Source organism: Aethalodelphis obliquidens, unplaced genomic scaffold (genome assembly GCF_003676395.1).
Source record: "Aethalodelphis obliquidens isolate GAN/ISIS:26980383/991018 unplaced genomic scaffold, ASM367639v1 scaffold9, whole genome shotgun sequence".
Classification (NCBI taxonomy): domain Eukaryota; kingdom Metazoa; phylum Chordata; class Mammalia; order Artiodactyla; family Delphinidae; genus Aethalodelphis; species Aethalodelphis obliquidens.
In genome coordinates, this window is record NW_020837953.1 from 31,257,435 (window position 1) to 31,273,275 (window position 15,841).

At 41.0% G+C, this 15,841-nt stretch overlaps 1 protein-coding gene across 2 annotated transcripts in view; it reads right to left on the reverse strand.

The window, feature by feature from the left end:
• Positions 1-5,600: 5,600 nt before the first annotated feature.
• FAM76A (family with sequence similarity 76 member A) overlaps positions 5,601-15,841 on the reverse strand; it is a 28,134-nt gene continuing 17,893 nt past the window's right edge. For both annotated transcript variants that reach the window (XM_027109507.1, XM_027109506.1), the window contains 3 exons: positions 11,136-11,271; positions 8,410-8,511; positions 5,601-7,885 (listed from right to left, as the gene is read on the reverse strand). In XM_027109507.1, the coding sequence (XP_026965308.1) occupies positions 7,799-7,885; positions 8,410-8,511; positions 11,136-11,271 (325 nt within the window). In that variant the 3' untranslated portion in view covers positions 5,601-7,798. The remainder of the gene's footprint in view (positions 7,886-8,409; positions 8,512-11,135; positions 11,272-15,841) is intronic.

Genomic DNA, 15,841 nt, shown 5'->3' on the forward strand with positions numbered 1-15,841 from the left:
TTGTTGTGGAGCATGGGCTCTAGGTGCGCAGGCTTCAGTAGTTGTGGCACATGGGCTCAGTAGTTGTGGCTCGCGGGCTCTAGAGAGCAGGCTCAGTAGTTGTGGCACACGGGCTTAGTTGCTCCGCGGCATATGGGATCTTCCCGGACCAGGGCTCGACCCCGTGTCCCCTGCATTGGCAGTTGGATTCTTAACCACTGCGCCACCAGGGAAGTCCAGGCTGTGTTCCTTTCTAATCAATTCTCCTCATCCCCAGAAATCACTGTCTGATTTTTATCATTACAGATTAGTTTTGCCTATTCTCAGGCTCCATCAAGAAGAGATCATACGTTATGTATTCTTTAGTGTTGGCTTATTTCAATTAACATAATGTTTTTGAGATTTATCCATGATATTGCATATGTCAGTGGTTTGGTCTTTATTGCTGAGTAGTATTTTATCATATGATCTTACTACAATTTGATTATCCATTCTCTTATTTATGGGCATTTGGATAGTTTCCAGTTCGAAGCTATTATGAAGATGGCCAGAGCAGCATTTATTTTTACAAGTTCCAAACTGGAAACAGCCCAAATGTACATCAACAGTAGGATGAATAAATTGTAGTATCATAGAGCATGAAAATTCATGGCCCACTGCTATGTGAGCAATGTGGGTGACCTTGTCCAACATAACGTCTAGCAAAAGAAGCAGACAAAGATGAGTACACTCTGTATTATCCCATATTTATTAGGTTCAAAACCAGCAAGATGAATCTATATTATTAAAATTCAGAGTAGCATGTAGTTAGTTTTTTGGTTTTGTTTGGTTTTTTGCCTTGCTGTGCAGCTATACAGGATCTCAGTCCCCTGACCAGGGATTGAACCCGGGCCACGGCAATGAAAACCTGGAATCCTAAGCATTAGGCCACCATGGAACTCTCAGTTTTGAGGAAGAGAGGGAGTGACTAGGAATGGGCACATGAGATGGGCTAGGGTGCTGGTAGCAGTCTTTCTTGATCCGGATGGTGATTATATAACTGTGTTTACTTTGTGAAAATTCATCAAGTCATACATTTGTGATGTGTGTCCTCTTCTGTATATATGCTACACTTCAGTAAATACACCTCATATTTTAAAAATAAAGTATCATTATCACCAATATAACAAGCTTTCTGGGAAATGTAGGGAAGAGTCAGTGGAGAAATTCAAAGAAGTTTGCAAAGAAGACTGTGTTAAAATTAGCACTCATCATATATTGCCAGTGAGAATGCAAACTTGTACAACCACTTGGAAAAGTTTGTCAGTTTCTCAGAAAATTAAACATAAATTTATCACGCAATCCAGCAATCCCACTGCCAGGTATTTACCCAAGAGAAATGAAAGCACATGTTCATATAAAGATGTATATGCAAATGTGTTAGCTTTATTCATAGTAACCAAAAATTAGAAATAACTCAAATATCCGTCAGCTGCTGAATAGATAAACAAATTGTGGTACATCTATCAATGGAAAACTTTTCAGCTATAAGAAGGAACAAACTACTGAAACACGGAATAAATTTACTGAGACGTGAAACAACGTGGATGAATCTCAAACGCATATGCTAAATGAAAGAAGTCAGACATGAAAGTCTACATACTGTTTGATTCCATTTATATGACATTCTGGAAGAGGCAAGGCTATAAGGATAGAAATCAGATTAATGGTTGCCAGGGGCTGGAGCTGGGGGAGGGAACTGACTGCCAAGGGGCACAAGGGAAGTTTTTGTGCTGATGGAAATGTTCCATGTCTTGATTGTGGTGACTACACGACTGCATACATCCATCAAAATCTTTTTGATCTATACACTGAGAAGGATAAATTTTACCATATGCAAGTTATATCTTATTAAACGTAAAGAAAAATGGCACTCTAAGGATCAGTGTAATGAAGTGGCACGCATGAGGTGGGTAATGTGGAGTTGAAAAAAAGATATAAAAGTTGTGTCTTGCGTGAATCTGGGGATAAAGTGATCTGGAGATAAAGTAACTTTGGAAACAAAAAACAAGTGAACAGGGCTTCCCTGGTGGCGCAGTGGTTGGGAGTCCGCCTGCCAATGCAGGGGACACGGGTTCAAGCCCTGGTCTGAGAGGATCCCACATGCCATGGAGCTAGGCCCGTGAGCCACAACTACTGAGCCCGCGCACCTAGAGCCCATGCTCCGCGACAAGAGAAGCCACCGCAATGAGAAGACTGCGCACTGCAACGAAGAGTAGCCCCCGCTTGCCGCAACTGGAGAAGGCCCGTGCGCTGCAACGAAGACCCAATGCAGCCAAAAAAGTAAAAATAAATAAAATAAATTTTAAAAAAGTGAACATATATGTTCACTCTATTTTGTCACTGTTTTCTCTCTCAAGAAACAGAAAATGTAGATTCTGTGATAATAATAGCTTGAAAAATCGAGTGCCTACTATGTGCCAAGCACTGTTTTAGAGACTTCTACATACATTATTTAATCCTCACAACAACCCTAAGTAGAGATAGAATTCACACACAGGCAGTCTGACTTTAGAGCTAACCACAGCCTGACACAGTCTCACTTTTCAAGTAGAGTTGATAATCTGCTTCAGTGACAGCCTGACAAGCACTGGCAGGCAAAGTGGTTATTTGACTCCAGTCATAACTAAGAAATATGAACTCCTTTCCCCCAAATGCCAACTGTCATTCCTGCCTTCAAAATCCAGAGATTCACATAGTTGTTAATCAATCTTATTGGTCAAAGGTCAATGTGGTAGCCAGTCTCCAAGATGGACCCCAGTGGTTCCGCCTCCTGATATGAATGCACATGGGTAGTCCCATTCCACATTGAATAGTGTCAGTAATTTTTTTAAAAATTTATTTACTTATTTTTGGTTGCGTTGGGTCTTTGTTGCTGTGTGCAGGCGTTCTCTAGTTGCAGCGAGCGGGTGTTACTCTTTGTTGCAGTGCGCAGGCTTCTCAGTGTGGTGGCTTCTCTTGCTGCGGAGCACAGGCTCTAGGCGCACGGGCTTCAGTAGTTGGGGCATGTAGGCTCAGTAGTTGTGGCACATGGGCTTAGTTGCCCCATGGCTTGTGGGATCTTCCCAGACCAGGACTCGAACCCGTGTGCCCTTCATTGGCAGGCGGATTCTTAACCACCATGCCACCAGGGAAGTCCAGTGTAATTTGTCCTCTGTAACCAATAGGGTATTACAGAAATGATGCAGTGTGACATCCAGAGATAGGCCATGAGAGTCATTGCAGCTTCTGCCTTGTGCCTTGTTCTCTTAAATTCGGTTTGTTTCCAAAATCCATTCTCTATGCGGCAGATTTTATATATATATATATATTTTTTTTAATAAATTTATTTATTTTTGGCTGCGTTGGGTCTTCATTGTTGGGTCTTCGCTGCTGCTCGCAGGCTTTCTCTAGTTGCGGCGAGCAGGGGCTTCTCTTCGCTGTGGTGCGTGGCCTTCTCATTGTGGTGGCTTCTCTTGTTCCGGAGCTCAGGCTCTAGGCACACGGGCTTCAGTAGTTGTGGAACATGGGCTCAGTAGTTGTGGCTCTCGGGCTCTAGAGAGCAGGCTCAGTAGTTGTGGCACATGGGCTTAGTTGCTCCGCGGCATGTGGGATCTTCCCGGACCAGGGCTCGAACCCGTGTGCCCTGCATTGGCAGGCGCATTCTTAACCACTGCGCCACCAGGGAAGTCTGCCAGATTATATTTTTTAAAATAGCCTCCACAGTAGCTTCCATCCCACATGCTCTTCTACTTTGTCACCTTCTCATCAAGAGAAGGGATCTATGTCCCCTCCCCTTGAGTCTGGATGGACTCCTGACTGCTTTGACCAGTAAAATGCTGCAGAAGTGAGGTAATGTGACTTCTGAGGACAGGTCAGATGATGAAACACAGCTTCGGATTTGTTCACTTGTGCTTGGAGTCTTGATCCACCATGGAAGAAGTCTGATTACCTTGAGCCCATCATGCTGGAGAAGGCAAGGTATATATGGAGGGGCCCTACATAGGTGCTTCAGTCAGCATTACTAGACTTTGTCATCTCAGTCCAGGCACTAAATACACAAGTAAGCAGAGCCTTCAGAGAGATGATTTCAGTTCCAATAAGTTTCCTTCAGCTTTTGAATCTTCCCAGCTGAGGACCCAGACATTAAAGGACAAAGACCAGTCGTCCCCACAGTGCCCTGCCCATTCTTGATCAACAGAGTTTGTGGGCATATTAAAATGGTTGTTTTCAAACACTAAATTTTGGGGAGTTCCCTGGCGGTCCAGTGGTTAGGACTCAGTGCTTTCACTGCCTTGGTCAGGGAGCTAAGATCCCGCAAGCCCCCGGCACAGCCAAAAAACAAAACAAAAACAAAACATCTAAATTTGGGGGTGATTTGTTATGCAGGAATAATAACCACAACACTCTGTAGGTCCTGACAGTTTGGACCTTCCCGAAAACGGCCCCTCCCCCCAAATCCTCGAACTGACCGTTAGCTGAAGATAGCTATACTGCAGGTAACATACGGTCTTAAACTGAAAAGGATGCAACCAAAATCCTGCTAAGTTGCTTTTAAGGTTAGTTAGAGTGGTTGAAGAACTTCCTGAAGAACTAGATGATACCTTTCTCTGTTTATACTATATGCTTCCCCTACAGCCGTTTATACGGCTGTGTAAATGGGTAAATTAAGGTAATTCACACAATAAATGCGGTCATAAACATAACCTACTGTTGTAGTCTGTTTGGGCTGCTATAACAACGTATCACAGACTGGGTAGCTTATAAACAACAGAAATTTATTTTTCACATTTCTGGCAGCTGGGAGGTTCAAGATCAAGGGGTCAGCATTCTAATGAGGGCCCTCTTCCAGATTCATAGCTGGCATATGGTAGAAGGGGCAAGGGATTTATTTGGAGCATCCTTTATGAGGGCACTAATCCCATTCACGAGGGCAGAACCTAAGCCCCTCCTAAAGTCCTCACCTCTTAACACTACCATCTCTAGGCGTTAGGATCTCAACATATGAATCTGGCGGAGAGGAGAGGGGCAATAAATATTCAGACCATGGCACCTATAAAACTATCTTTATTTAGAGAAAGTAAGTTGTCATTGCACCTATAGAACAGAATGACCAGGATGTGACAGTGATAATGTCTGAAAGGCACCTGTTATTTAGAAACCTACTGGCACCAATGTTTCAAACCAATACATTCCTCTCCTTGAGATGACATCTCAAAAACCTTTCACTCATACCTTACAAAGATTCATCCCGTATTAATTTTGAGTAATAATGGTAAATATAAAATCAAGGAACAATGGTGTAGTCCAATATTCCATTAAATGGGAGCCTCATGAGGAGAGTAACTTTGTCAATTGTCTTCACTGCTGTATCCTCATTGCCTACCAATGCTTATAACAAAGCAAGCACTGAAACTGAATAAATAAACTCGAAGAAGAAAGAGAATGATTTTATGGACACAAAACTCCCTATTAGCACTGTTAGGTTTTTAATTGTTTAAATTCTACAAGCAAGACAAACTGACTCTTTTCTAGGTTGAAGGGGATTGTGGGATATGTCTATTGGTGAACCAGCAAGAAATGAAAAAAAAAAACAATTATACTTAAGTCAATATGAATTTTTATTAACACACATTTTTCAAAGTCTGTACAAACCAAAACATTCCTGTGTTTTAAAAGGTCCATTATTACAAACATACAAATAAACAAAAGGTGTTACCAAAAGTTAGCTACTCAATTTCACGGTAAAACAGTGTCATGATTTTTAAAAACCAAAATTTCAAGACTGAGGTTTCTTCCTTCCCTTTTTGGAACTTGTGGAAAGTTAGAAAATGTGTGGATTTGCTTTATATTAAATGCCAAGACCTTAAAAAAAGATTTAGTATAAAACTAAATGTGTTTTTACATTGTCACTTCACGTAACAGAATTTCTCAAGTCTTTAAAATTAAAAAAAAAATGACTGTAACTTTTTTCACAATCTTTTCCCCATAGTCAATGTAAATGCAGCTGAAAATATTATCTGACAGTTTATCTTTACCTAAAAGTTTCTCATTCAAAAAGTTACAAAACTGTTTAGCACTGCCATTTCCCTTGCTTAGAAGGGAAAATTACATCCTCTACTAGAGTGATAGATAAGTAACATGGTCCATTGTTCCTCTTACCAGAAGGAAGCCACTCATTGCCACATCTCTGTCCAATTATGTGCATGGCTCCACTTGTGAGAATGCTCACAGATTAGAAGCATTTGCTCCTAGGAAATGCCTAGCAAGTTAAACTTACTGCTACACTTTTGGTAGACTGAGGTACAAATGTCATCTGCCCTTATGATTACCTCTAACTCTAGTACCACCCCCTGCATCAATGATTCCAAGGTAGCTGGTTTTACTGTTTCATGGCACACTACACATCTCTAGTTCCTTTCACAAACATCATCTAGAGGACCTGAGAGTACAGCTAGAAATGCAAATCTATCCTCTCACCTGGAAAAGAGAATCCATGTGCCTATTGGGTCAAGAAGGGAAAACAGGACACAGTTCAGGCTGCGGCCAAGCTGCTTTTGAGAAGCAGCTGTTTTCAACACATTTCCATTAAAGGCAGGGAGTGTACAGGCTGGGGTGGGTGAGGAGGAGTGGGGAAAAGGTACAGTGATATCATTCTCCCAGGACTTACAGTCCATACTTGAGCAGCTCATACTAACCTCCAAAATGCTCTGTAGTCTGAATATTATCCCATTTTGAATCATGTAAAAAAAAAAAGTTACCTGAAAATGGCCCAGTATGACAACTGATATAAGTAAAGGGCATTTTTTAAAAAAGAGGTGGCAGTGTGAGAATTTAAAATCAGTCACGTAAAACAATCAAGAAAGGGGTGGGGGAGAGAAGTGTCCAGTACAACCTGGACAACCCTTCTTTCTGCCTTTACTTAGAAAGACAGACTGCCCAAATCTTTGCTACCTCCCTTAAGTATCTTCTTACATGGTCTTCCAAGAAATCCTCCAAAAGGCACTTAACTCCATACTTATATATTGAATTGTTTCACCTTAGCAATCAGTTTTTAAGACTCCAAGGTAACAAGAAAGAAAAGATCTGATTCTTTTACTAAACGCTAGAGAGTAGGACTTTTTTTTAAGAGGCATCACTTTTACAAGAAGAACACGCTAGGCTACCATTACTCCTTTATCAAGAAAAAGTTTCTTTTTTTAAAAAATAAATAAAACTCTGGCTATACATAGTACAAAGTACATAATACACCTGGAAAAAAACCCAAGAGTATACCCTGAAGCAAAAGGTTTACTGGAGAGAAAAATTCTCTTCCACTGTACCAAGTCTTAAGGTGGCAGTTTTCAAAGTTCAGAGGGTGGCAGTGATATGTAATTAATGCCAACTATTTGCTCATGGGTATGGCAGGATGCCATGATGGACCAAACAAAAAAAACCAAACCATTCTGCACATAACACTGAGCAGTGAACACCACACACACATAAAAAAGTAACAAAATAGAGACAGACAGAGAGACAGTAGTACTGAGAGGAGGGCTGGGGGTAGAGAGGGGAGTGAGGGAGAGTGAGAGAGAGTGGGAGAGAGAGAGAGAGAGCGCCTGAAACCCCAAACATTCAAGCATGCAGTCATAATATAGCACAAACCAGGTGTTTCCACTCAGCCCCACTGCAATCGCACAAAGAAGGATAACTATAGTAAAATAGAGATTTCTTAAGAAAGCTTGCAACTCCCAGAGAACAGCTACGTTGCCACCCTAACCCAGGAATCCATTGCTATTGCCAGGAGCGTCCTTGTGGTCTCTCATGGAGAGGTTATAGCTCCTGACTTCTCTGACTTCTTGCTCTTGGACAAGGCAGCTGCCTGCTTCAGGAGCTCTCGGTTTTTGGCCTTTTAAAAAAAAAAAAATCAGTGCACACAAGACGTTTTAGCAGGATAGGCTATGTTTTTCATGCAGATGCTAAGGGAGACAATGCAGAGGTCAGGAAGAGGTGAACAAATTCTAGAGGCAGAAAACAACAGAAAGCTCTAGGGTTTGGTTCAGAGGGAAGAAAGTATTTGCTGGAGATTAATCAGTGTACTTCAATCTCCTGGGATCCACTATTACAAAAGGATGCTTTATGCAACACAAACGAACTGTGGAGTGCCTTAAAGTGCTGGATAAACAGAATTTACAATTCAGACATCTGGAATCACATCTGGTTTACCCAAAAATCAAAGAATACATTTATTAATTCCACTGTTTTTGAGAGAAAAAGATCAGAACACATCCAAGAGAAAATATTAAAAGACATCTATAAGGTGGATTAATGTGATTTGTCAATTCTCTGAGAAAAAAGAAATCTAAGAGATGATCACTTAAAATACCATCAGCTAAATAAACCAGAGTTACCATATTAAATAGGAAGAGTCACCTGCAATTGTTCTGTAACTTCTTTGTGGGTTTTCTCCATCTGGTTCATTTTGGCTCTCATCTGAGATTCTTGGTATTGAAAATCAGCCTTCAGCTCTGTGATCTGAGAGAAAAAAAGGCAGAGTGACCAGAAGAAATCTCTGTGCAATGAGAAATGGTTTGGTACCAGAGTGCTAAATGGTCCCCCAAATTAATGAAATCCAGGGCTCTCCTAAAGATTCATACCTAAATCAAAGCCAGGGAACTGTGTATCCTATTCTTTCTAATGATTTCCTGAAAATTACACAAAATCCTGAAATAGCATGTTTGATACTTAACCACTTACTAGAAGGTTTTAGATATTTCATGTATTTAATATATGCAATAATCTTTCAAATACCTCCAAATAAATCAGTGATTATAACAAATATGACTGACAGTTTGAGAGAAGCCATGAGAATAACAGCTGCTGCCATTTACTGAATTTTTACCTTGTTCCAGGCAAACTGTTTGATTATATTATTTCATTCAATCCTATGACAACCCTGTGGGACAGTAATGTTATTCTTCCCATTTTATAGATGGGAACATCAAAGCCTTAGAAAAGGTTAAGTAAAGTGGCCAAGATCATACATGTTAGCAAGTAGCAGAGCTAGAATTCAAACTCCAGGTCTTCTATTGACTATGCTATTCAAGGAACACAGAGAAGAGGTATCTAAATCAGAGAAGTGATGTGTGAGCTGAGTTTTGAGGTACAAGCAGCAACTGGCAGATGAGCTAAGGAAAAGGGCATCCGAGCAAAGGGAACAGTATGGGCACAGGCAGAGTGCGAGATAATTGAGAGCGTGTTCAAATGACTGAAGAGAGTGTCAGGAGATGAGGCTACTGATAGGCAGGCATGATGTGGAAGAGCCTGTGTTCCAACCCAAGAGTGTGACCTTGATCCTGAAAGTTATGGGAAATAATCTACTACTTGTTTTTGCTCTTTCTAAAACCCTAACTTTGTGGGAATTCCCTGGTGGTCCAGTGGTTAGGACTCAGCGCTTTCACTGCCCTGGTCCAGGTTCAATCAATCCCTGGTGAGGGAACTAAGATCCCGCAATTGCAAAGCACTAGAAACAAGTGTTCATTTTGTCTCTATTTTGCAAAAATCCTTTTATGTGTCATTCTGATCTAGTTCATGAAGAAAATATACTTGGGTCTGCTTTCATCTGACAGTCATGTAGTAAATTGGAAAGAATATTGGTCTCTTCCCATGAATCTCCACCTTACTGGCAGAGTAGAAACACAGCACAGTAGGGTCAGGAAGATTTGGGTTCATTCCTTTGTTCTGTCATTTATCAGCTGTGTGATTCGGACATTTAATTTGGTCGTTTAATCCTCTTGGGTCCACTTCCTCATCTGTAAGATGAGGTAGAAATCAGATGCAAAGAATGCACGTAAAGATTTTAACATTATAAATGTCTCTGTTAGCCATTCAGAATGAATCATAGCATTCCGAACACAGTGCAAAACAACATAACAGCCTCCGGAAGAAAACAGAGCTAGAGGAAGGGACTGGAACCCTAAGGGGAAAAATACTGAAGGTACTGTTTATCTATGAAATGATGATAATAATAATTCCTACCTCGAAGTGTTGTTATGGGGATAAATGAGTTAATATATATAAGCACTTAGAATGGGGTCAGGCACACAGTAAGCCTCCAAAAAAGTTAGCTATTATTTTTATTGTTATGAAAATATTAAGGCAAAAATGAGATATTCTCTAACAATCTGAAAATAAGAAACAATAGATATGAATCAGAACAAGGACATAAAAAATTCCCCGAAAGAGGGGGAGATGGCTCTTAGACCAGAGTAAGGCTTTACTGAAGATATTAATGAGCTCGAAGAGTAGGTCACTCAGGAAGGGAGTTATCAGCAATAGAAACAAAGTGATGCAGTTACAGAGGAAGGCCTACCTGAACACTGTCCAGGGAGGAGAGAGACCTGGTCCACATATTTTGAGTATTACTGTCCCCTGGACACAGCCATCCCAATAACAGAAACGGAGGCATCAGGTTCTCCTAGCCTGAGAGCACTAAAAATTCCAATTATGTAACTACTTCCTCTTGTCCCAACTCCATGCTCATTCAGCACCCTCTGATTACAAGCTTCCTAGACAGCTTATGCTGAAAAGAGTAGTACTCTGTTATATTAAGAGGCAGACATTATAGTTTTACACATCATCTCTGTAAGCTTGGTCAACATCGGTCCTCCCTTAGAAGTGGAAGCTTCCTCCAAATGCAAGAAAGAAAAATCAACTTTTGGGACTTCCCTGGTGGCACAGTGGTTAAGAATCCGCCTGCCAATGCAGGGGACACAGGTTCGAGCCCTGGTCCGGGAAGATCCCACATGCCATGGAGCAACTAAGCCCATGCGCCACAAATACTGAGAGCCTGCGTTCTAGAGCCTGCGAGCCACAACTACTGAGCCCATATGCCACAACTACTGAAGCCCAGGTGCAAGAGAGAAACCGCACAACAGGAGAGAAGCCACCGCAATGAGAAGCCCACGTACCGCAACAAAGAGTAGCCCCCGCTCACCGCAACTAGAGAAAGCCCGTGCACAGCAACGAAGACCCAACGCAGCCAAAGATAAATAAATAAATTTATAAAAAACAAAAACAAAAAAACAGCATCATGCCCTGCACCACATATCTTACCCGCCTGTCTCATTCTGACCTGGGAAGCACTAACTAAACAGTACCTTCTTCTCTTTCTCTAAAATCATTTGATCCTTTTGATGCAGCATCTTCTTTAGAGTGGCTACTTCTTCCTTCAGTTGGGCAATGATGACAAAGTGGTCAGTGCCTGGTGAGTCCAGAGCCAGGTCTGGGGAAAAGCTGAGTGGAAAAATGGAGGGGGAGAAAATCAGTTGGATTGATAAACTTTTTTCTACCTGAGTACACATCGTAGGCCACTTGACTGCAAGTGCAAGAGCAGGAGCAACTACGTGAATTCCCAGCATCAAGCAAAATACACACCTGACTTGAGAGTATTTGCTAAACTGCACAGGTAAGGTAGCCATCAGATAATTATACCAACCAAAGCCACAACCCACAGCATTCCTGCAGCATCTTTGCTCACATTCAGGACTAAAATAAATGCCTTCTCACAAGAGCCAAGGATATTCTGTTCCAGGTTCACTGAAGATCTCCGATTATTTATGGGTGAGAGTCATAATTTTTTTGTGATTAGATAATTTCCCTAGAATCTGGATAAATTATCAATTGTAAGTTCATGCGTTTTTCTTTAAAGCTACCCATAGAGTTTTTGACTCTTTGTTTTCTGCTCCAAAGCCCACGATGTGGTGCAGCTCCTGTGTTCTGCCCCAGGAGCAGTCAGTCTTTTTTAAAAAGTGATAGAAAGAAGATGAAATTAATAGGAAAGAAGCCAACTTCCCCCACTACAACTGGCCTGTTCATTGTCACTTCCAATATCAAGAATTCTGCAATATTTAGTTAGGAAAAGAACAAAGAGGTGGCAAACTGCAAAGCCACACCACAACCTGGGGTTTTCAACAGATTCCTCCCAGTAATAGTCTCTGAGCACTACACTTTGTCAAAGTGCCAGGTGAACTCCATCCTTTTAGTAGAGTAACCAGGACACGTTCAGGGAATCTGTAAAGCTCTGAAATTGTATGTACAATTCTATGTATACATACAATGGATGGTTTCTAGGGTGAGGATCCATAGCTTTCTAAGGCTGGTCAGAGGTGTCTTAGACCCAAACAAGTTAAGGAATCACGGCCAAGAGAGTCAAATCCTGCCCTTCTCTACAGACTTCCCAAAGGAAGCTCTTTACTTTTCCCAGGGCAACCTTTAAAGTAAAACACAAACCTGTTTCTCCTAACAGATACTGCAATACTGATTCCCAACTCCCTATATCAATATAGCAACTACTCTAGATACCCCCTGCTGTTGGTTCTTTCCTACATCTTAAACAACATCTAATAACTAATAATTCTCTACACAGGTAGAAACTCCAAATAACAAGATGAACCACTGGACAAACTTCCTCATAGTTACCAAGTCAAACATTTCTATGGCTAGAATGGGAAGACACACTCCATTGATAAGAATATTCCCCCTCTGTCTACACGAAGCATATGAGAAGAATGTCAGAGGAAGAATGGATCACTGCTTTTCTAACTGATAAACGTGCAGAATTACTGGGTAACAAAAAGTAAATGTAAAATAATAAAACAAGGCATGCAGGAGAAAATATTGAAAGGACCCATCATTGTCTCCACCGGTTTTCATGCTCACCAAGGGACTGTCTTCCCTCAACTCAACAGAATCTAGGTAAACCCATAAGCAGAGCAACAAATGAAATAGAGTAATGGGCTAGTATAAATAACTTCTTCTTGTCCTCACAGCTCCTAATACTCTGCTCTACCTGCTTCTTCTTTTTTTTAAACTGAAATATAGTTGACGTACAATATTATGTTAGTTTCATACATAATGATTTGACATTTGCATATATCATGATCACCGGAAGTCTAGTAAACATCTGTCCCCATATAACATTATTATTGACCATATTCTTTATGCTGTATATTACATCTCCATGACTTACTGATTATATAACTGGAGGTCTATACCTCTTAATCTCCTTCAACCTATTTTGCCCATCCCCTACCCCCACCCTTCTGACAACTACCTGTTTGTTCTCTGTACCTATGAGCATGTTTTTATTTTGCTTTGTTTGTTTTTTAGATTCACATATACGTGAGATCATGCAGTACTGGTCTTTCTCCAACTTATTTCATTTAGCATAATACCCTCTAGATCCATCCATGTTGTTGCAAACAGCAAGATTTCATTTTTTATGGATGAGTAATATTCCACTGTGTGTGTGTGTGTGTGTGTGTGTGTGTGTGTGTGTGTGTGTGTATACATACACACACACACACACACATCATAGCTTCTTTATCCATTTGTCTATTAATGGTCACTTAGGTTGCTTTCATTATCTTGGCTATTGTAACTAATGCTACAATGAACATTGGGGTCTATATATCTTTTTGTTGTTTTTGTTTTTGTTTTGCGGTACGCGGGCCTCTCACTGTTGTAGCCTCTCCCGTTGCGGAGCACAGGCTCCGGACCGCAGGCTCAGTGGCCATGGCTCACGGGCCCAGCCACTCCGCGGCATGTGGGATCTTCCCGGACCGGGGCACGAACCTGTGTCCCCTGCATCGGCAGGCGGACTCTCAACCACTGCGCCACCAGGGAAGCCCTATCTTTTTGAATTACTATTTTTGTTTTCTTTGGATAAATACTTAGAAGTGAAATTGCTAAATCATATGGCAGTACTATTTTTAATTCTTTGAGGAACCTCCATACTAGTGGCTACACCAACTTACAATCCCACCAACAGTGCACAAGGTTCTATTTTCTCCACATCCTCATCAACACTTGTTGTTTGTTGTCTTTTTGATAGCCATTCTGACAGGTATGAGGTGGTATCTCATTGTGGTTTTGATTTGCATTTCCCTGATGATTAGTGATGTTGAACATTTTTTCATGTGACTGTAGGCCATCTGTATGTCTTCTTTGGAAAAACATCTATTCAGGTCCTTGGCCCATTTTATTTTTTTTGATAAACTTCATTTATTTATAGCTGCATTGGGTCTTCGTTGCTGCGTGCGGGCTTTCTCTAGTTGTGTCAAGCGGGGGCTACTCTTAGTTGCGGTGCGTGGGCTTCTCATTGCGGTGGCTTTTCTTGTTGTGGAGCACAGGCTCTGTGGCGGGCGGGCTTCAGTAGTTGTGGCACATGGGCTCAGTAGTTGTGGCTCGCGGGCTCTAGAGTGCAGGTTCAGTAGTTGTGCATGGGCTTAGTTGCTCCACGGCATGTGGGATCTTCCTAGACCAGGGCTTGAACCCATGTCCCCTGCATTGCCAGGCTCATTCTTAACCAGTGCACCACCAGGGAAGTCCCCTCTGCCCATTTTTAAATAGAACTGTTTGCTTTTTTGATGTTGAGATATATGATTTTTTTGTACATTTTGGATATTAACCCCTTATCGGATATATCGTTTGCAAATATCTTCTCCCATTCAGTGGGTTGCCTTTTCATCTTATGGATAGTTTCCTTCATTGTGCAAAAGCTTTTTTAGTCTGAGGTAGTCCTATTTGTTTACTTTTGCTTTTGTTTCCCTTGCGTGAGGATACATATCCAAAAAACATTGCTAAGACCAATGTCAAAGAGCATACTGTCAATGTTTTCTTCTAGGAGTTTAATGCTTTCAGGTCTTACATTTAAGTCTTTAATCTATTTTGAGTTATTTTTGTAAGTAGTGTGAGAAAGTAGTCCAGTTTGATTCTTTTGCATGTAGCTGTCTAATTTTCCCAACACCATTTAGTGAAAAGGCTGTCTTTTCCCCACTGTATATTCTTGCCTCTTTTGTTGTAGATTAATTGCTCATATAAGTGTGGGTTTATTTCTGGGTTCTCTATTCTGTTCCATCAGTCCATGTGTCTGTTTTTGTGCCAATCCCATACTGTTTTGATTACTGCAGATTTGTAGTACAGTTTGAAATCAGAAAGCATGACACCTCCAACTTTGTTCTTCATTCTCAAGATTGCTTTGGCTCTACCTGCTTCTTGAGGGAGGAGTCTTCCTATACCAATAAATCGTTGACAAAACTAGTTGTGTCTTTCTTGTGTTAGGTCCTGACCTCTCTAACTCTGTAACTCCTGATTAATAAGAACTGCTGGGTATCAAAATGAAAAAAGATGGCTAGGTTACCAAGGCAGAGAATCAAATCCAGTCTCTTTCTAAATACCTCCAAAGACAGGGAACTCACTATTTCTCCAGGAAGCTTCTTGTCTTTTCCAAAAGCTTAAGAGAACATCTTTCCTCAGGTTGAGCCAAAACCTGCCTCCCTATCAGTCTCATCCATTAGTCCTGGGTCTGTCCTCAAAGGCCACACAGAGTAAGTCTAATCTTTCAGGCATATTTCAGAGGGAGAATAAAATAAAACTATAAGGAAAGGAAAAGAATGTCCTTTAGAAACAATAAACCACAAGGTGTGCCTGGAGGTCACCCACTGCTTTTACTGCCCATAGAACAATAAACAAATATGATCAAAAAGTGCATTTCTCAGGGAAGGAAAGCTAGAAATGAACTCCGATTTTCTTCAAATTGAAGAGTTTTTGTTACAATTTTGACAAACTATAAAATATTGAGATGGAGGCTGTGAATTTTATAGGATACTAAAAAATAAAAAGACTAAGGCATTTTATAAGTATAAAACCATGAGAAAAATGGTTTTATTTTTTAAAAAAAAAACCCTAAAATAATGGGTTCTCTATGATATGGAAGGCTAATGAATAAAGAAAAAGAAGAGGGCTTCCCTGGTGGCGCAGTGGTTGAGAGTCCGATGCAGGGAACACGGGTTCCTGCCCCAGT